Source organism: Rhinatrema bivittatum, chromosome 7 (assembly GCF_901001135.1).
Source record: "Rhinatrema bivittatum chromosome 7, aRhiBiv1.1, whole genome shotgun sequence".
Taxonomy (NCBI): Eukaryota; Metazoa; Chordata; class Amphibia; order Gymnophiona; family Rhinatrematidae; genus Rhinatrema; species Rhinatrema bivittatum.
This window is the reverse complement of record NC_042621.1, coordinates 133748553-133769641: the sequence shown is the minus strand read 5'-3', so window position 1 is coordinate 133769641 and position 21089 is coordinate 133748553. Positions and strand designations below refer to the sequence as shown.

The 21089-nt window shown below is 46.9% G+C and overlaps 1 protein-coding gene across 6 annotated transcripts in view; it reads right to left on the bottom strand.

The window, feature by feature from the left end:
• CCAR1 (cell division cycle and apoptosis regulator 1) overlaps positions 1-21089 on the bottom strand; it is a 244415-nt gene that overhangs the window by 125486 nt on the left and 97840 nt on the right. For all 6 annotated transcript variants that reach the window (XM_029609164.1, XM_029609162.1, XM_029609165.1 and 3 more), the window contains exons 13-15: positions 13169-13335; positions 12158-12368; positions 11279-11362 (exon numbers count right to left, since the gene is read on the bottom strand). In XM_029609164.1, coding sequence (XP_029465024.1) covers positions 11279-11362; positions 12158-12368; positions 13169-13335 — 462 coding nt within the window. The remainder of the gene's footprint in view (positions 1-11278; positions 11363-12157; positions 12369-13168; positions 13336-21089) is intronic.

The following is a 21089-nucleotide window of genomic DNA, read 5'->3' as shown; positions in this document are numbered from 1 at the left end:
ATGCACAACTTATCCCTCGCATGTCCTTTTTACCGCACCAACTCATTTTAATATAACATCAGGCGCCCGACATACCTCACTTCAGTGTGTGAAGACGTTCATGTGAAACTGGCTACGCATATATTTTTGTGCACACTAAGCCCGGGTCAATTTTAGAACAGTCATTTATGCACATAAAACCAGGCCTTAATATCTTTTTTAAAAAAAATATTAATGAATCAATTGGAAGGGTGTTCAAAAGTTTGCACATGCCATAGTCATAGTTTCATTATTTCCAATATGTTAAAAATCATCAAATAAATAGTAATTTTTAATCAAAAATTGCAGAAAGATGTTGTGTTTAACTTTGTGAGGCCACTTTTTCAGCTGCATTCTGCAACCAATTTTGAATGTTTTGAAAGTCTCTCTCATTCCCAACCTCTTCTATGGTTCTGCTTCAACTGTTAATGACAGTTTGAGATCACCTACCCCTCCAGTAACTAGTTCTACACATATCATATGTACAAATGCCTCCTTATTGGAATGTTTTGATGTACATGGCATAATCACAATTGATATCTATTTTTTAATTCCTATTCAGCAATCATTTATATGGACCTCTCATCGTATGTATGCTGTCCCTCCTGATGCAGCCTTTGCGAAACACAGTTCCGTGTCAGGGGACTTATTGTTCAATAAATATTGCTAAGTACACATTTTGAAGGCATATATTGCTTATTTAAAACATTCCCTTTGTGCTGTTGCACCATCTGTATATATTTGTTTGCAACACACCCTTCTCTTTGCCTGTATTTAACTTTGTACCAAGTAAAAGGGTGTGTCAGTTTTTATTTACTTAGATCACGGAAACATAAAATTTGACCAGAGGTGCCTAAACCTTTGCGTACAATTATATGAGGGGAAAAAATCTTTCTATTTTGATTTAAAAAAACCGAAATAAAAAAAGATGGAACAGAACCCAAAATCCTAAGAAAGGGCCAATGGCGGAATGGAGCTCCGCCATTCAGACAGCCAATGAAGGATGGATAGGCCAAACTTACTATCCTTCTAGGAAGCAGAGTCCAAACAATAATGAGACTGAATTCCATGTCACTGGTATCTAAGAGAGAGAAGAGCTCCATTGCAGCAGTTTCCTGATTTTGAGACGTCCCCCAAGTGGAGTCCAGAGGCCAATCTGGAGATACATTCAGTAAATATAATCTGTACCCCTTATTATGCTGAGGACCGAAGTGTCTGAAATTACACTGGATCAATGATTTACATAAAACCTCAGTTGCCTCCAAGAGGGTGCTCTCTGCATGCCAGACAAAATATCATGCCAAGTTTTTACTGGTGTGTTGGCTGTGGCGGTCTCAGATAAGCATGAGGAGCCTGCTGTGCTCAGGTCTGAGGGGGTGGAGGAAAGCAATTCCTCGGCCCTATACTCTGGTTCCTTCTGTCTGAGGAGGGTGGGTCTGGAGCGGCTGTGGAGAGTTGCTGAAGCATTGCACAGGGCTCTATCTGTGCCACCATTTCTATGACAAAAGAACATAAGACTTGCCATACTGGTCAGACCAAAGGTCCATCAAGCCCAGAATCCTGTCACAAGTACCTGGCAGGATCCTAAGGGTACATCAGCGAGTCTTTCCTGCACATTAGGTGGAAGGCCCACAGCCAGGCGAGTTTACAGGTGCCAGTCCCCCTGGCAGAGACAATCAATGCGGTTTTGAAAACTTCAAAAGTCATTGTGACTGTTTTCTGCATGCTATATACCGTATTTTCCGGCGTATAAGATAAGTTTTTAACCCGTGAAAATCTCAAAAGTCGGGGGTCGTCTTATATGCCGGGTATCGTCTTATAGGGTGTATACCGTAGTTGTCGCCGGTAATCCAAAGTTACACATCTGGTGCATTCCCCGCGCCCTCGCTCCTCGAGTCACTCCCCCGGATGCTGTAAAAGCAAGCCCCTTTTGCCCAGCACCGGCCAATCGGGGAGCAAGGGAGCGCAGAATGAACTTTTTTTACTGCATCCAGTGAGATTGGTCGGTGCTGGGCAAAAGGGGCTTGTTTCAACACCGACCAATCGGGCAGCGCGCCTTCGCTACTCGAGTCACTCCCCTCCCCTCACCGGATGCCAGTAAAAAAGTTCATTCTGCGCTCCCTCGCTCCCCGATTGGCCAGTGCTGGGCAAAAGGAGCTTGCCGAAAGCAAGCCCCTTTTGCCCAGCACCGGCCAATCGGGCAGCGCGCCCTCACTCCTCTAGTCACTCCCTCCTGCCTGTAAATGTTGGAATGCGTTGGAAGAGGGGTAGTCTTATACGGTGAGTATATCCCAAACTCTATATTTTAACTGTAAAAGTTGGGGGTCATCTTATACGCCCAGTTGTCTTATACGCCGGAAAATACGGTACTTGTTCACTAGTGACTGAAAGTCGTCACACTGCTTCTGAGAAAGCTGTTCTGCTGCTTCCTGCATCTGCTTCAAATCCCGCATATGCTGGCCCATGAAGAGCTAAAAGGCTGTGAGCCAGATTTTAAAAGGTTTACATGCACAGGGCCTATTTTAAAAAGGCTCGGCGACACACGTAAAGCCCCGGGACACGTGTAAGTCCCGGGGCTTGCAAAAAGGGGCGGGGGAGGGGGCGGCCAGATACCTCAGACATCGGTCATTGCCGCTATGTTGAAGGATCGCGTGCCGGCAGGCTGCTGATGTCCGCAACTTGCGCCTGCCCAGAGGCAGGCGCAAAAGATATGATAAAACATTTGGGGGGGTTAGTAGTAGGGCTGGGGGGCAAAGGTAGAGGAAGGGGTGGGAAGGTCAGACTAGGGGAAGGGAACGGGGGAAGGCAGCTCGGCTCGGCGCGCGCAAGGTGCACAACTGTGCACCCCCTTGCGTGCGCCGATCCTTGATTTTAAAACTTGTGCGCCCAAGTTATAAAATCGGGTGTACGTGTGTGCGCGCCGAGTAGTGTGTGCACATGTACGTCCACACGCACCCTTTTAAAATCTACCCCTGTGTGTGCATGGAGTTTGAATTTTATTTTATTAAAATTTATTATCCGCACTTGTCACAAACAAAAAGTTGAGGTGGATTACACAATAAAATAGACAAAGATAGACATAAAAGAACAGTACAATAAAAGCCTGTAACCACACTTTGTCTATAGACTTTGGTAACTGCAGTAAGACTTGCTGCCATATTCCTGAAAACTCTTCCTCTCAAGAGTGTCCAAGGTTCTGGAATCCTACTGAGGGAGCACAGAGGAATAGGTCCGAGTTTTCTTGGCCCACTTGAAAGTGGATTCAACCACCACAGATATGCGTGGTAGTTGCCTTTTTTGAATCTGGGAGCCTTCTGGATGAGCTATATCTGCCTTCTTATTCTCCCATACCCTCATCTATCCCTCCTGAAAGATCTAGTGTACTGAGACTCCTGTGATCTCCTTCAGAGGCTCCACAAACTGGAGGATGTCCAGTGTTTTGTTTCTAATCTTTATAAATAAAACTGCAAAGAAAGAAGGCTGGAGTCAGTGTGCTTCATGTCTCTAGCCTAAAGATTGCTCGGCTATGTCACAAATCATAAATCTTTTTTCTCCTAAAGACAATTCCTAAATGATACTGGTGTAGATTTATTCTTAAATTTTCCTGATACGCGTATAATTAAATAGGAAGAAGGTTATTAATGTGTTCTTCGATCCTTTCCAGGAGGAAAAGCTAACGAATAAGGTTGAGGCATTACGTGATATTTTCTAAGTGATTTTCAGAAGGTATTTGATAAAGTCATTCATGAGATGAGGGTTGAGGCATTAAGTGAAACTAACAACCAGCAGATCTGAAACAAATTGTAGGAAGTATTTTTTCACTCAACGCACAATCAAGCTATGAAATCTGTTTGTCAGAGGATGTGGTCACGGCAACTAATATAATGGCGTTCAAAGGGTTCGACAAGATGTTGAAGGAAAAGTCCATAAACAATTATGACCAAGTAGACTTGGGAAAACCAACGCTTACCCCTGGGAGTGAAACAGATCAATTATATGGGAAATGCCAGGTAATTGTGATCCGGCTAGCCATTGTTAAAGACAGGATGCTCAGCTTATTTTTGTTTCTTCTTTCCTAAAGAAGGATTGAGAAATTCCTGTCTAATAGGGAGATTTATCAAAGCGTGATAGGGTTAAACAGTCAAATCATTCACGCTGTATATCGCGCAATATAGCCCTATTACGCTATGTTTGGGTCTGAAAACCGCCCTTATTACAATGAGCTGCACTGTATGGCATTTGCATGCATGAATTTTGCAAATCCATGCAAAGCTGCTCATGCATACCTAATCCTATGTAAATAAAATAATGCAGCTGACTTAAAATAATGTGGCTGCAAAATTGGAAAATTAGTTTCTTACCTGATAATTTTCGTTCCTGTAGTACCTAGGATCAGTCCAGACTGCTGGGTTATGCCTTCCCTCCAGCAGATGGAGTCAGAGAAAACTGAAAAGGCACCCCCCTTACATACCGGTGTGCCACCTGCGTCCCCTTCAGTATAATTAATATCAAAGCAGAAGAAGTCCATAACTAATGACTAGATCAAGTAACGTAACCTGCCTTAGTAAAACAGATTGAGAGTAACATATAGAACAAAAATCTTTTTTGTTTGAACAAGAACAAAAGCAACCATGGCTGAATAACTGTAGGAAAGTTGTCCATAGAAACATCAATATCTGCGAATGTAAAAGAGAGAAATACCGACGAGCGGACTCTACTGGATGAAATGAAATCTCGCTGGGTGGGCGTCTGGACTGATCCTAGGTACTACAGGAATGAAAATTATCAGGTAAGAAACTGATTTTCCTTTCCCTGTACGTACCAGGATCAGTCCAGACTGCTGGGATGTACCCAAGCTGCTCTAAATGGGGTGGGACCCAGAGAGTCCCGCTCGAAGCACACTGCTGCCAAAAGAATCGACATCTGGAGCTCGGACATCTAAATGATAATGTTCAGCAAAAGTATGCAACGATTTCCAAGTTGCTGCCCTGCATATTTCTTGAGGAGAAACACATTGGCTTTCCGCCCAAGACGCCGCTTGGGATCGGATAGAATGAGCTTTAAGCCCATCCGGTACTGGACGTCCGTGACATATGTACGTGGAAGCAATTGCATCCTTTAGCCAATGGGCAATAGTGGCCTTTGAAGCCTTACTGCCCTTCTTCGGACTGCCCCATAACACGAAAAGATGATCAGACAGTCGAAAAGGATTAGTAACTTCCAAGTACTGAAGAAGCACCCGTCGGACATCCAGCTTCCGCATCTCCCGACCCTGAGGTGAATTCTTATCCACGTCTGAAAAGGCTGGTAACTCCACAGACTGATTGACATGGAAAGTCAAAACTACCTTCGGAAGAAAGGAAGGCACCGTACGAAGAGAGATGCCCGAATCTGAAATGCGTAAGAACGGCTCTCTATACGACAAAGCTTGGAGCTCAGAAATACACCTGGCCGAACAAATAGCTACTAGAAAAATCGTCTTCAGAGTCAAATCCTTTAACGTGGCCCATTTAAGGGGCTCGAATGGAGCGTTGCAAAGACCGTGGAGTACCAAATTTAAACTCCATGAAGGGCAAACAGCCCGTACTGGTGGGTGCAAATGTTTAGCTCCTCACAGGAAACAAACCACATCGGGATGACAAGCAATGGAGGACCCGGCAATCTTACCCCGTAAACAACCCAAAGCTGATACCTGCACTCTAAGCGAGCTATAGGCTAAATCTTTCTTCAAACCATCCTGAAGGAAGGCGAGAATGTGAACTATGGTAGTCTTACTCGGGGACACCTTCAACTGCTGCACCAAGAGTCAAACATTTTCCACACTCTAACATAGGTAAGAGATGTAGACGTCTTACGAGCCCTCAAAAGAGTAGTAAGAACTGCCTCGGGATATCCTTTCTTTCTTAATTGTCGCCTCTCATAAGCCAGGCCGCTAGACAAAAGCGATCCGCCTGATCAAAATATACTGGACCTTGACGCAGTAGCTTTGGTAGGTGACCTAGACGTAGAGGACCGTCCACCTTCAGGTTGATTAGGTCCGCAAACCACAGTCGTCTCGGCCACTCCCTGGCCACCAGAATGACCGGTCCCCGGTGATACTCTATGCGCCGAAGAATCTTGCCCACCAAGGGCCACGGAGGAAACACGTATAGGAGAATGTCTAGGGGCCACGGTAGAACCAGGGCATCCACTCCTTCTGACCTGTGTTCTCTTCTGCGGCTGAAAAACCGAGCCGCTTTGGTGTTCAAGCAAGTCGCCATCAGGTCCAGTCGAGGGATTCCCCACTGGCGTGTTACTAGCCTCATCGGACAGTTCCCATTCTCCGGGATCTAGTCACTGCCTGCTGAGGAAAACCGCCTGAATGTTGTCCACCCCAGCTATATGTGACGCTGCTATGCAAGACAGGTGATGTTCCGCCCAAGCCATCAACTTGGCCGCTTCGGAGGCGACCGGGTGACTCCTGGTGCCCCCCTGACGGTTGATGTAAGCGACGGTGGTTGCATTGTCGGAGAGTATCCGAACCGCTTGGTGATGAACAATTGGTAGAAATTGGTACAGTGCCAACCTGACTGCCCTGGTTTCCAATTGATTTATGGACCACCTTGCTTGGAGCGGTGACCACTGGCCCTGTGTCGATCGGGACTGACAAACCACTCCCCAACCAGTCAAGCTGGCATCTGTTGTGACTATGATCCATCGAGGAGTTTCCAGGTCCACACCCTGAAGCAAATGATGTGGAACCAACCACCATTCGAGGCTGGATCTCGCTGGTTCTAGCAATGGCAAGGGCAGGTGAAACTCCTCCGACTAAGGGCTGTAAATGAGCAAAGGCCCACGGTACCAATTCCAGGGTAGATGCCATAGAACCAAGAACCTGCAAGTAATCCCACACCGTGGGCAAAGGTAGATCCAACAGGGTTCTTACCTGGGTCATCAACTTTTCCATGCGCACCAGTGGAGGAAAACTTTCCCCACCGCTGTATCGAAGCGCGCTCCCAAAAGTTCCAGTACTTGCGACGGAACCAGGTGACTTTTGGCAAAGTTGACCACCCATCCTAGGGAGTGTAGGCGATGCAAGACTGCCTGTACCACTGCCTTGCAAAGCTCCTCCGACTTTGCGCGAATTAACCAGTCGTCCAGGTGGGATGCACCAATATTCCTTCCCTTCGAAGGCTCACTGCTACCACCACCATCACCTTGGTGAACACATGCAGAGCCGTCGCTAGGCCAAAGGGAAGCGTGCAGAACTGGTAATGTTCGCCCATTCCTATGTGAATATATGCTTCCGCTAAATCCAAAGAAGCCAAAAATTCTCCCTTGTGGACGGCTGCAATTTCTGATCTCAAGGTCTCCATACGGAATTTCGGGATTCGCAACTGTAGGTTGACCTTCTTCAAATCCAATATTGGTTGAAATGATCCTTCCTTCTTGGGAACCACGAAGTAAATGGAGTAATGACCGGTCCGATGCTAGGCTGCTGGAACTGGGACTATAGCCCCCAGCGCCTGCAGTCGAGATAGCGTCTGGTGAATAACCTGTTGCTTCTCCCGAGGACTGCAGGGAGATATCAGAAAACAATCCCGAAGCGGGCGAACAAAATCCAAAGCGTAACCGTGATTTATAATGTCTAGGACCCACTGGTCGGAGGTTATCTTGATCCATTCCCCACTAAAATTGGGAGAGATGTCCCCCGATCATTGGAATGGAGGAATGGGTCGGTGCCCCTTCATTGGGAAGACTTAGGAGGGGCGAAGGTGTGCGAGGTCCCACCACGCTGAGGTCGCCTGTCACGAAATAAATGCGCCCATGTCTGAGACCTGGAAAGTGACTGCCGTGAAACGAAGGAGGTCCCCCTTCCGGCACAAAAACGCCGTTGACCCCGAAAGCGTTCCCGGAAGGCCCCTGCAAACCGAGAAGCCTTGGGCTTGTCTTCCAGGAGCTTGTAGACCTTATTGTCTCCCAGGTCCTTAATAAGTTGCTCCAGCTGTTCGCCAAACAAAAGCTTACCCTTGAAAGGAAAGGAACCTAGCTGAGACTTAGAGGTAGAATCCGCCGCCCAATGGCGGAGCTATAAGAGCCTCCTGGCTGAGACTGCTGAGGACATCATGCGAGCAGAAGTCCTGAGAAGATCACATAATGCATCAGCCGTGTAAGTGACCGCCGACTCCATGCGGTTCGCCTGTTCAGTCTCATCAGGAGAAAGTTCCTGTGATGTGAGCAATTGTTGAACCCAGCGGAGGGTAGCACTTTGCATAAGGCTACTGCAGACAGCCACCCTTACCCCCAAAACGGAGACTTAAAAAATGCGTTTAAGTAAAATCTCCAATTTCCTATCCTGAAGATCCTTAAGGGCAGTCCCCCCAGAGACGGGGATCGTAGTGTGTTTGACAACAGCCGTAACCGCTGAGCCCATCTGAGGGATCTTAAAGAGAGCCAAAGATTCCAGGGGTAACAGGTAGAGCTTTTCCATGGCCCTACTGACCCTTAAGGATGCTTCTGGAAAATCCCATTCCTTAGAAACAATTCGAAAAAGTTTCAGATGAAAGGGAAAAGTTTGGGGGGGGAAAACGAAGTCCGGATAAAACCGAATCCCCCGGGGAGGGGTCTAGGGTCACTGAAGGTAGGGGAACTTCCAGTTCTCGGAGTACATGCAGAATCAGAGGATCCAACTCCTCTTTACTGAATAAATCGCAGCACCTGCGGATCATCCCCCTCCACAGGGGTAGCAGAATCTGCATCCCTATTCACATCCAGATTGGCCAGGTCCGTAAGAGAAAGATCCGCAGGTGCCGAAGGCCCAGGAATCTCAGCAACCGTAGTAGGAATAGGGATCCTTGGCCCAGAAATTCCCATGCCCGGAGCTGGAGGCAAAGGTCTGGCTGGTACAGCCCCTGCATTAGTTAGGTCTGCTTCAGCCTCTAGGTAGGCTTTATGCATTAATAGAATGAACTGAGATGAAAAAGGGGGCTGTTTCTTTAATGGCCCCCCCCCGGAGTAAAATTCGAGGGAGGGGCTGTATTAGTGATCGAATTGTGCTGTTTTTCTGGGCTTAATGCCGGCGGGGAGAGAGAAGGATCCACCTCCTCCTCCCAGCACTGCTCTGCATCGGCATCCGATGCATTCAAAATGGCCGCCACTGCGTCCCCGGCCGAAAACGCTTGGCTGCCGGTGCCTCCGAGGCGCTACGCGGGCGGGAGCTCCTGCCTGGCATCGGCTTCTGCGAGGGTCCCTCGCCCCCGGGAAGATAGCGGGAGCAGAGATCCTCGCGGGAAAGCCGGCTCCCCGAGTCCCCACAAGTCGCACAAGAATGCCCACGTGGCATGAAATGGTGCGAAACTAACGCTGCAGATCGGGTGAAAAAAGTCCACCCCCTCTGGAGGCCCGGGAAACGTGGCAGGCGCAAGTACTGACAGGCAAAATACTGAAAATGTAATACTACCTTGCTGTAATCTTATATGTCGCCTGGAATCTTTTATATAGTTATTTATTTATTTATTTATTTTTTCTGTCACAACCACCAGAGGAATAAACCTCTCTGGTTTTAATTACTAGACAGTGACACGAACAGAGGAAAAAACCTTCTCTGCGGCAAGGTAGCAACCAAAAGAGGAGAAAAGTGAGCGGCCCACCGGTAAATAGTCTCCTCCGTCACCGGGCTAGCGGCCAAAGTCTCCGGGTAGAAGGCTTAAGGGCAATGCCCTGCCTAGCCTGCCTTAGAAAGAGATTTCTAAAAGTTTGCTTATTTTTTTTTTTAATTGATCTAGTCAAAGACAATATTCAAAAAGATAACCGTAACCAAACCTGGTCATATAAATGTATATAATTTGAAATCTTTTTGACAGGGATCAGGACCGCAGGTCATGCCTCTGCATCTGCTGGAGTCAGAGAGATAATGAAGGGGATGCAGGTGGCACACCGGTATGTAAGGGGGGGGGGGCCTTTTCAGTTTTCTCTGACTCCATCTGCTGGAGGGGAGGCATAACCCAGCAGTCTGGACTGATCCTGGTACGTACAGGGAATTCTATTTACATCTTTTCTAGAAACACCATTCTATCGTGGGAGCAGAGAGACCCTAATGCGGATCTTGATGCTCCCAAAGTAGAATTGAAAGGAATGAGCCCAACATTCCCCCCCCCCTCAAAAGGTAAAAAAAACTAAAAGGTCACTAAGGGTCTTACTAGACCCCCACCTCGGGGCCATCTCAAAACAAAAGTTTAACAATAGAACAAAGCTGTTCCATATTGCAATAACCTGACCCCCCCTGTGCCCAAACCCCTTACCAATCCAGCAACACCCTCCATGTCCTCTAGCAGCCGATCCACCCCCCAAAAAATTAGCAGCTATCAAAGAGGCCCCAGCCCCGGCAGCCTCAAAACCCCCGTACCTGTAAAAAAAAAAAAAAAAGTCATTGGCGGCCATTAGGAGGGCCTGGGGCATATCCTAGTCCTGGGCTTGGTTTGTGCCATTTTCCACATGGTAGGATCAAAGGCTGGTCAGCATCATTTTGGAAAATGGCACTGACCAGGCCCAGGGCTAGGGGGCATCCCAGGCCCTCCTGCTGGCCACCAATTATTATTATTATTTTTTTTTTTTTAACAGGTACAGGGTACATCTGAGTGTATCGGGGGGGGGGGGGGGGCCTCTATGACAGCTGCTAATTTTAGGGGCTTGGAGGGACCCCTACCAGCCTATTCTTAATTTGGAAAAGGGAGGAGGTCGAAGATGCAGGGGGACTCTTGTAGGAGGAGGGAACTCTAGAGGACACGGGGGGGGGGGGGGGAGGTGTTTCTGGATTGGGGAAAGGGTTTGGGCAGGGGGCTGGGTCTTCATTGCGTGGTGGCTTTGTTCTATTTTTACACTCTTTGTTGCAAGGCTGCCTCAAATGGCGGCCCCCCGAGGTGGGAGTGGTCTAGTAAGACCCTCAGTGACTGTTTTTACCTTTTGGGGTGGCCCTTTAAAGTGATGGCGGCTCGTGCATGGCGGGCCACTACTGCACATTTTAAAGATCCCTGCTCCATTCTTTTGTCTTGTGAACTTTTTCCATGATAGAAAAGAACATAGCAATACTGATGCAATATTTTGTCAGGGAGGGGCAAAATATCTTGAAACTGCTCCCCCTTGCAATATTGTGCCCCTTCTGCGATAATATATTGCAACTTAGGGAATCTAGCTTTTTTTTTAATAAATAAAAATTGAAAAACAAACACATTCAAATATCATATGTCATTCCAAGAACTCCACAATAATTGATAACAGCTACCTTCATTGCCTTTGGATCAAGTTTGGACCAGTGAGTAGGAATGGCGATCTCTTTATCTTCATCATTATCTTTCTCTTCTTCTTCCTAATGCATAAAATTAAGTATTGTCATTAACCAGAGAAGTGAAGAACACATTTTTTAAATTTCTGTTGCTGGTCTGTGCATAAAACAAGGTCACAACTGTCTGAGATAGTCTCCTCTTAAAAGTCATTGATATGACCACATTCACACAGCCTACCACTGTAACTGATCAATGCCACTCAGCCAATCAGAGCCAGATCTGTGAAACATAAAAGGGTAAGGAATTACAGAACAAAGAGAACAGCAGGGATGGACAGACACAAAGAAACTGCTGGTCTCCACTGACCATACAGGCTGCCGTCTTACCCCAGGTACTGTAAAGGTCATTCAAGCTGAATATGCACCAGACACTTTGGTACACTGAAAGGACTGAACATCAGTCACCCAGTCTGAAAACAGAATGCCTCAGACCTATGTGTGTTCAATTTCAGGACACCACGGTTAGAACTGATGGCAGTAACACATTTTTTTTTCAAATTCTGAAAGATGGCAAAATATTCCAAATGGACCTCAATACTGAACTTCACTCAACAACTGGTCCCAGACTCCAGCAACTAGTTTTTAAGATAAAAAAGCAACATTTAGATTTTATTTTTTATCACAATTGCCTTTCCGCTGTGCTGCCAGTACATATGAAAGAAGTTAGCATACTAAATGGATGACGGACAGGAGTCGCTACACTGCTGAGAGCTGCTTTAGCAGCAATATTCCTCTGGTGTGTGGTGGTAGTGTAGTGTGTGAGGTGTTCCTGTGCCTGTGAGAAGCGGGAATAGAAAGAAAGGGATTAGCGTTCAGTGCCTGTTCTCCATCCGCCTCCTTGCGCTCGCTCTGAAGCTTGTCGACCAGCTGCTGCTTGTAGCCTCTGGAGAGCGATTCCCACTCTGAACGGGTGGGAAGGCAATGCCAAACATCCGGGAAAAATAAAACCACAGTCTCCACATGAGCCGGAACCGAACGCCCCTTGTGCGTCTCCTCAGGGCGATGGTAGCGAATCTCTGCAAAACGGTACCTGTTGCAAGGGAAGAAGCAGGTTGGAAAAGAAAATTCTACAACACAGTTTTAAGATCCTAGTTCACTTGCAGCAATCACGTAAAGAAACTTTGTGGAAAGAAGGTGAGGTCTGTCCAAAAAAAAAGATGTATTACAAAAATCATAGTTTCTCTTGTGTGGGTCCAATACATCTTTCAGAACTAGATGTGGGCAATTGTATTTCAACTATCAGGACAGTGCAAGAACCAGTGCAGCATCCTGCTCTGCCCAGCAATAGATTCTTGGCTCAATGTCATTTATATCAAAGGGTTGTAACTGAAAGGCTTCTACCAGCTGTTGCAAGGTAGAGAACAGAAAATGAATATACACAAAAGATTTGGTACCAATTTATTACGAAGTGACTGATTAAATAAACATATCAGACCAATAAACTGAAATCTGCACTGAAAGATGTGATTTATCAAGAGAAAATATGGTTGTAGAAACAAACGCAGGGACCTCAGCCTTAGCTTTCTCACAGAGTGACTAACATGGATGACTCCTTCGAAGCGATCTCCTCCAGCTGAGCATGAAATGAAAAACGTGGAATCTTCAGCACAGAAGCACCACAAGATTATTCAAAGTAACATCAGCATTTACAGTGATTCTTATAGCATTTCTCAATATATTTGAAACCAAGCAAACATGAAGCTCTGTGGTCCCTAACCTGGCATTCCTGTGAATGCTTTACCTGGAGCCTTGGACTGCTAGGAGAGAAGGGGTTTAGGAGAATCCCATGGCCTGAAGTTTAGAGAAAGTATTTTGAACTTTTGTACTTACCACTGAGTGCATACACTTAAGTCAATGCTTGTCAGAGCCTTACAACAGCGGATAGCGGTTCTAATCAGCACTGCAGGGTCCTGCACTGGGTCAGGCCCATCCAGGGAAGGGGACCAATGTCCTCCTATAGCCATTGCTTCATCCTTGCCTTTCATACCCACCAAAAACTAGAAATAAAGAGAAAATCATATGGCATTTTGTTCAAAAAAAGGGCTCATAGAAAAGGAGAAACAAAGGATGGAAAGGGGAGAGAGAGAGAAGGATACAAAGGGGAGAATCAGAAATGGAAGGCAGGGTGATAGGAGGATGAGAGAAAAAAGCGAAGAAGAGAGGAAAAGGAATGGGCAGAACAGGACTAAGAGGCCATATTTGTTTCTAGAGTCAAGTAAACTTTGAAGTATTTTTCAATCCTTTGTTCTAGATGGGTATAACTCTTCTTTATTTTGCATTTCATAGGCACACAGAATATGAAGGCAGACATATTCCCTTCATACTATAATACTTGATCTTTGAGTTTAATCCTAGTTTCTCTATTACTACAATTTTATTTAACAAGTGAAGCAGAAGGGGAATTCCCTGAGGTTGCTTTTAATCATTGTTTGGCACGTGTAGATTGGTGGTTTAAGGACAATAATCTGATACTAAATGTTACAAAAATTACTTTACTATGGTTAGGATCCTTACCTATGCCAAATAATTTAAGATTATTTACCCCAGACAGAGATAAGAAACATTTACGCTCTAAGGCTAAGAACTTAGGTGTGGTGTTGGACTCAAGGTTGACTTTAATGGCACAAGGGAAGAAAGTATTTAAGTTATATTTTTTAAAATTGCGATTGTTGCATCCATTGAAGCAAATTCTCCCTCTGTTAGAATTTAGGCTAGTCATTCAAACCATAGACTGTGCCCAACTTGATTATTGTAACTCATTGTATGGAGGATTACTTAAATTTTTACTGCATGTACTACGGCTTATTCAAAATGCTACTGTTAGGTTAATATTTGATTTAAAGTACGGTGATAGTATTTCTTCTTTTCTGATAAAATTGCATAGGCTACCAGTCAAGCAGAGGATGAGGTTTATAGTGCATTCAAAATGTATTTGGACCCCTTCACATTTTACACATTTTGTTATGTTACAGCCTTATTCTAAAATGGATAATATGCATTTTTCCCTCCTCAAACACAATAACCCATAATGACAATGTGAAATCAGGACTGTAGAAATGTATCTAAATTAATTTTTTTTAAAACTAAAATATATTTACATAAGTATTCAGCCCCTTTGCTTTGAAACGCAAAGTTAACATAAGAAGTTGCCATACTGGGTTACACCGATGGTCCATTGAGCCCAGCATCCAGTTTCCAACAGTGGTCAATCCACTGTACCCAAACATTAAATAGATCCCATGCTACTAATACCATTAATAAAAGTGACTATTACCTAAGTCAACTTGATTAATAGTTTATGGACTTCTCCTCCAGGAACTTATCCAAACATTTTTTAAATCCATCTACATTAACTGCCCTAACCACATCCTCCAACAACAAATTCCAGAGCTTAATTGTGTGTTAAGTGAAAAATAATTTTCTCTGATTTGTTTTAAATGTACTATTACAAGGACTATGGAGAACTCCATGAATTATTTGAAAATAAATAACTGATCCAAATTTACCTGTTCTAGTTCATTCAAGATTTTATAGTCCTCTATCATATCACCCCTCAGCTGTCTTCTCATAGCAGAACAGCCCTAACTTTTTTAGCCTTTCCTCATAGGAGAGCAGTTCCATCCCCTTTATCACTGCCCTTCTCTGTACCTTCTCCGTACCTTCTCTAATGCAACTATATCATTTTTTATATAGTTGCATTAGATGCGGTGCGGTGACGAGAATTGCACACAGTATTCAAGGTGCGGTCTCACCATAGAGCAATAGAGGCATTATGACACACTCAGTTTTATTCACCATTTCCATCCTAACAACATTCTATTTGCTTTTTTGACCACTGAAGCACACCAAGCTGATGATTTCAATTATCCACTATGATGCCTAGATCTTTTTCCTGGATGGTAACTCCTAATATGGAACCTAACATCGTGTAACGACAGCATAGGTTAAGTTCAGGTGTATTGTGTTTCCATTGATGCTCCTTGAGATGTTTCTCCAACTTGATTGCAGTACACCTGTAGTAAACTCAATTGATTGGAGATGATTTGGTAAGGCACACACCTGACTATATAAGATCCCACAGAGGACCATGCATGTCAAAGCAAAATCAAACATACCAGGCTTGCAACCATGCCAAAGCCCCTGTTATTGGATAGTCCACTTTACTTTATTTTTATTAATTTTTTATAAACTTTTAAAATCCTTTTTCAACAGTCCACAAACTGTCCCAGCACTTCAATCAATTGTTAAATCTTCTAAAGAGCCCTAGTTCTGTGATAGGAAGTCGGGTGCCATCTCCAGTGGGATGGGCGCCCGCACCAACAGGTCCTGGAGAAGCAGGAACCAAACCTGCCTTGGCCAGGAGGGTGCCACGAGAATCATAGTCCCCCCATCCTGCTGGACTCTAGACAGGGTCTTCGGTAGCAGAGGCAGAGTGGGGTATGCATACAGGAGGCCCTGCCCTCAGTGAAGGGAGAAGGCATCACAGGCCGGGTGGCCATTCCCTGCCGTTAGGGAGCAGAATTTGCTCACCTTGTGGTTGAGAGGGGATGCAAACAGGTCCACATCCGGCGTACCTCACCGGCTAAACAGGTCAGTTGCCACCACCGGGTTGAGGGACCACTCATGAGGCTGGAAGGACTGGCTGAGGTGGTCTGCCAGCACAATGAGCTGACCTGGCAGGTAGGTGGCCCGGAGATACATTCCTTGGGAGAGGGCCCAGTTCCAAACGTGTACCACCTCTTGGCAGAGGAGGAATGAGCCTGTGCCGCCCTGTTTGTTGATGCACCACATCGCAACCTGGTTGTCCGTCCTTATGAGACCTTCGTTGGACGACAACTGATCTCTGAAGGCCCACAAGGTGTACTGTATCGCCCGAAGCTCCAGAAGGTTTATCTGGCAAAGTACCTCAGCAACAGTCCAAAACCTTGATTGTATAGGCCGTTCATGTGGGCTCCCCACTCCCAGGGAAAAGCCTCTGTGGTGAGGGCCACCTGGGGCGGTGCAGGCTGAAAGGGAAGCCCAGATTCCAGATTGGAGAGGGTTTCCCACCAGGACAGAGATATCCTGAGATGCCTGCTGCCACTGGGACTGTAAGGCCCACTGAGAGCTCCTCATGTGGAGGTGGACCAGAGGAGTCACATGGACGGAGGCTGCCATGTGACCCAGTAGGCAGAGCAGTAGCCGAGCTGGCACCCTCCTGCTGTGGCAGACTAAGATAGCCAGTGAAGCAAGGGTGATGCCCTGTCCTTGGGTAGGAAAGCTTTCGCTTACACCATGTCCAACCTGGCGCCTATGAAGTCCAGCTGGAAGGACAGGCAGAGGTGTGACTTGGAGAAATTGATAATGAACCCCACTGTCTGCAGGGTCTCTACCATCAAGGCCAGAGCGTGCAAGGCCCCTGAGCGAGAGTCATTCTTGACAACCAGTAGTCCAGGTATGGAAATACATGGACAGAGCGACGCCTAGGTAGTCAGCCACCACCGCCAAGCATTTGGTGAAGACAGGTGGAGCTGATGCCAACCCAAAGGGCAGCATTTTGTACTGGAAATATGCATTCCCCATCAAGAAACGGAAGTACTTCTTGTAGTTGGGGACAATCGCAATGTGTGCGTACGCCTCTTTGAGGTCGACGGAGCAAAGCTAGTCTCCTCTTCGGAGGAGCGGGATCAGCGTACCCAGAGAGAACATCTTGAATTTTTCTCTTATGAGAAACTTGTTCAATGCCCTGAGATCGAGAATGGGATGCAAGCCGCCATTCCTTTTCAGGATGAGGAAATACCTCGAGTAGAACCCTTGGTCCTGTTGATGGCGAGGGACTGGTTCCACTGTGCCTGCTGCAAGGAGGGTGGAGAGTTCTGTTTGAAGAACAACCAAATGGGCAAATGAACCCCATGATGAACATGGGGGAAGAGGTCTCTGGGAGCCGACTGAAGTGCAGATGGTACCCCTGGTGGACAATGGAGAGGACCCAGTGGTCCAATGTGATCTCTTCCCAGCGATGAGTGAAGCCGAGGAGCCTGCTGCTGACTGGGCTCCAGGGGAACTGCCAGCTGACTTATGCTCCCTTGCCGCCCGTCAAAAGCCTGTGGCCGGGGCTTGCTGGGGCTCCAGTTGGGGTCTAGGGACCCGCTGCTGGCGGGGATGACCCCTGGAACCAGTTCAGGGTGTGCGAATCCGAGGGGCCAGAGGGTAATACTTCCTCTGCCAGTAGAAGGGTTTACGAGAACCTTGCCTGGAGGATTTCCTGGCTGAGGATGTCCCTTCTGAGGCACTAGCGGATAAAGCTGCTGGAGGGTATCATGATGGTCCTTCAGGTGCTCCATTGCATCCCAGACCTTATCCCTGAACAGATTCTTGCCGGTACAGGGGAGGTTGGCAAGCCTGTCCTGGACCTCCAGGCAGAGGTCCGAGGCCCAGAGCCAAGCCAGCCTTCTGGCACCAATGCCCACGGCGGCTAAGTGGGCTGCAGTCTCAAAAACATTGTAGCTGAAACACACCTCATGTTTTCCTGCTTCCAGACCCAGTGAGGCAATGGCAGCAAGAGCTTCCTGCTGTTACTGGGGAAGGCTCTCCGCAAAATCCTAGACTCTATTCCAGAGATTGCAGTTGTACTGAGTCATGTAAAGTTGGCAGGCCGCAATGCAGGCAACTAGCATGGCACCTTGGAAAATTTTTCTCCCCATGGCGTCATTCCCTATGCTCGTGTCCCAGAGGGGCGGAGGCATGGGTACGGGAATGCTGGGCCTTTTTTTTTTTTAAGGCGGACTCCACAACCACAGACCGGTGGGGAAGCAGTCTCCTTTCAAATACCAGAGCTTGTTGCACCAAGTAGGTAGCATCCCACATGCGGAGGAGGAGTTCCTTAAAAATAGCATGGCTTGGAACTGCCACGATCTCCTTAGGAGAGACAATGAACTGGAGGACTTCCAGCATCTTGTGATGTGCATCCTTCTCCATGAGGAGCTGAAAGGGGATGGCTTCATCCATAGCCCTGACAACCCTCATGAATGACGGGTCCTCGGGCAGTGATCGGTGCCACTCCTTGGAGGGGAAGGCTCCGAGAAGGGGGTCGCCAGAATATTCAGAAGACTAGACTGGAGTCATCACCCCAAGGGTCATAGGAACCATCTTCTTCTCTTGGGCCAAGGCGCCGAGGGCGAGAGCCGTAAGGGGCATCAGCCCTAGGCTCCGAGGGCTTCAGAGGCCGTAGGGGCACCGACGGGTCCCCCAGCATCGAGGGGATCATTGGCCATGGTAAGCCGGAGGGGTCCAGCAACGGCTCAGGGAACCATGGGCGAGGGCGTACGGTCCTGGCTGCCTCTTCCTCCTCAGAGGGCCCGGGAATCAGGATAGCTCTGGTGGAGGGCATCGGTGGCCGATGGGGATGCATCAGTAGGGCGCCAAGAAGGACGTCCAGATGCTCCAGCAGAGATGCTAACACTGATGGCAGAGGCTCGGGCACCAGTATGGGAGCCGGTGGTACCAGTAGCTCAACGCTCTGCAGCACCTTGAGCAACACAGATTCCACCCTGCGGTCCAACTCGTCCTGGAAGTCTTGGGTGATCAGGACTGATGGACGGGGATGAGGTGTCGTGGGCTCATCCTCAGGTTGCCGAGGTGGCATGGCGTCCTGCACTGGAGTGGGTGGGGAACGCCTTGGGCTACAGGGGGCACCAGAGGATGGGTCCTCCAATGGCCGGTGCTGCTTTGATGGCAGCTCAGCAGCCGCCGATGCCGCTCTGGAACCAAAACTGTATCTGGACGGTGATCAGTGCCAGTACTTCCGGGATTGCTTCTGGGGTTCAGCCCGGTCTTTCCCCGGCGCCAAGGAAGTCAATGACCTTGAGGTCTGGGGGAGTGGAGAGAACACAGAGGATCAATCTCCTTTTCCCTGATCCTTGGGGGTGCTAGCTAGAAGGGTCGCGAGAGGGAGCGATTGAGATGGTTCTCCGCGATCCTTGGGCGTCAAAGAAACTGACACAGGTGTGGAGGATTTCAGGGTCCCGAAAAGTTCTTCTATTTTGTCGCGGCATCCCGATGCCCTTTGGGTGTCATCTGATTGCACAGATGGCACCCACGGACGTCGTGCGAGGCCCGCAAGCAGAGAATGCAAACCTCATGTGGATCCGTGACTGACATGGTCCGCGGACACGGGGGGCACTGACAAAACCGGTCAACACCATGAAAATATATACGACGCACGGTCAATGACCAACTGACACCACAAGGAGGGGAGTCTGGAATCGATCGCGAGTTGAAGCAGAAAACAGATAAAAAGTCTTACCATACTGAGGGGGCACCGATCGCAAAGGGGGACCTGTGGAGGCTCAGAAAAGATATCGAAACAATCGAAAGAAAATTTGAAAAAGTTGGAGCTCCACGGGCTGTGAGGCAACTGCACCGCAGAAAACAAGAGACTGAAGGGGGACCTCGCGCAGATAGTAGCAGTCTGTTGGTCAAAGCTTCTAGAAAGTTTGACAAAAGTTTTCCATGCCGGGTTCCATCGGATGATGTCACCCACATGTGAGGACTACCATCCTGCTTGTCCTAGGAGAAATATTCTGCTCTATTCCCTTGTTGGAGGTGAGTGTGTAGGTGTGTGTGGGGGTGTTCTGTGGACACAAAATATGCATTTAAAGAATTTGCAGTACAGGATTTATATTGGGTTTGTCTTGCAGATACAATAACAAGAATGAATCTCACTCTTAAGCCAGGGTATGCTGGGGATGATCTCAAGCTCTCAAATTTACTGATAGTGTTTATAATTCTTGCATTGTGCCAAACAGCTTCTTTCTGAAGCTTGTAAGATGTAATATATACAGACAACATATTGAAATGAGCTTGGATGTTCTTTTTAAATTGGGTGAGTGGTGCCCAAAAAACTAGAACCGTTTCTGTATCTTTGGGCCACATTTTCTAGGTCTCTGATTACATCTCTTGGTACTTGATCTTCATGCTCTCCATATATAATACAGAATGGACGCTTAGTCCTGACACTTCTATAAGTAATGCTGTTTTTGTTATTTTCTCCTTAACTTCTATATCTCATTTTTTAGCATGAATAATTATACTTTATGAATTATGTGAAGAATGTATATAAGAAAGAATGACTAACTGTAAATATAAAGTAAGAAATTGGTAGTGGGAGTGGAGCTGGGGGCAAAACTGGAGGCTGAGCTTGGTTAGCGCCCCAACCAAAAAGGTGCTCCACTGTCCCGAGGAAGACGAAACTGGTGAGGTAAAAGAGGCAGCTAAAGCTTAAAGGGCATCATTCAAAAACTGGAAAGCAGACCCAAATAATGAAAATAGACAATAAGCACTGGCAAGTTAGATGTAAAACAGTAGTTAGACGGGCCAAGAGATGTTGAGAAAAAGCTTGCCAATGTGGCAAAAAACTTATAAGAAATTCTTAAAGTACATTTGAAGCAAAATGTCTGTGAGGGAATAAGCTGGGCTGCTAGATGACAGAGGGCAAAAGGAGTGCTCAGGGAGGACATGCAAATAGCAGAAAAACTAAATGACTTCTTTGCCTCGGTCTTTTACGGAGGAGAATGTTGGGAACATACCCACACCTGAAACTTTCTTTAATGGTGGAAATTCTGAGCAACTAAAACAAACATCTCTGACCATGGAGGATGCAATAGATTAGACTGACAAACTAAAGAATTATAAACCATAAGGACAGAAAGGCATCCAGAGTTCTAACAACTAAAATGTGAAAGTGCTAATTTATTACTAGTAAACTGTAACC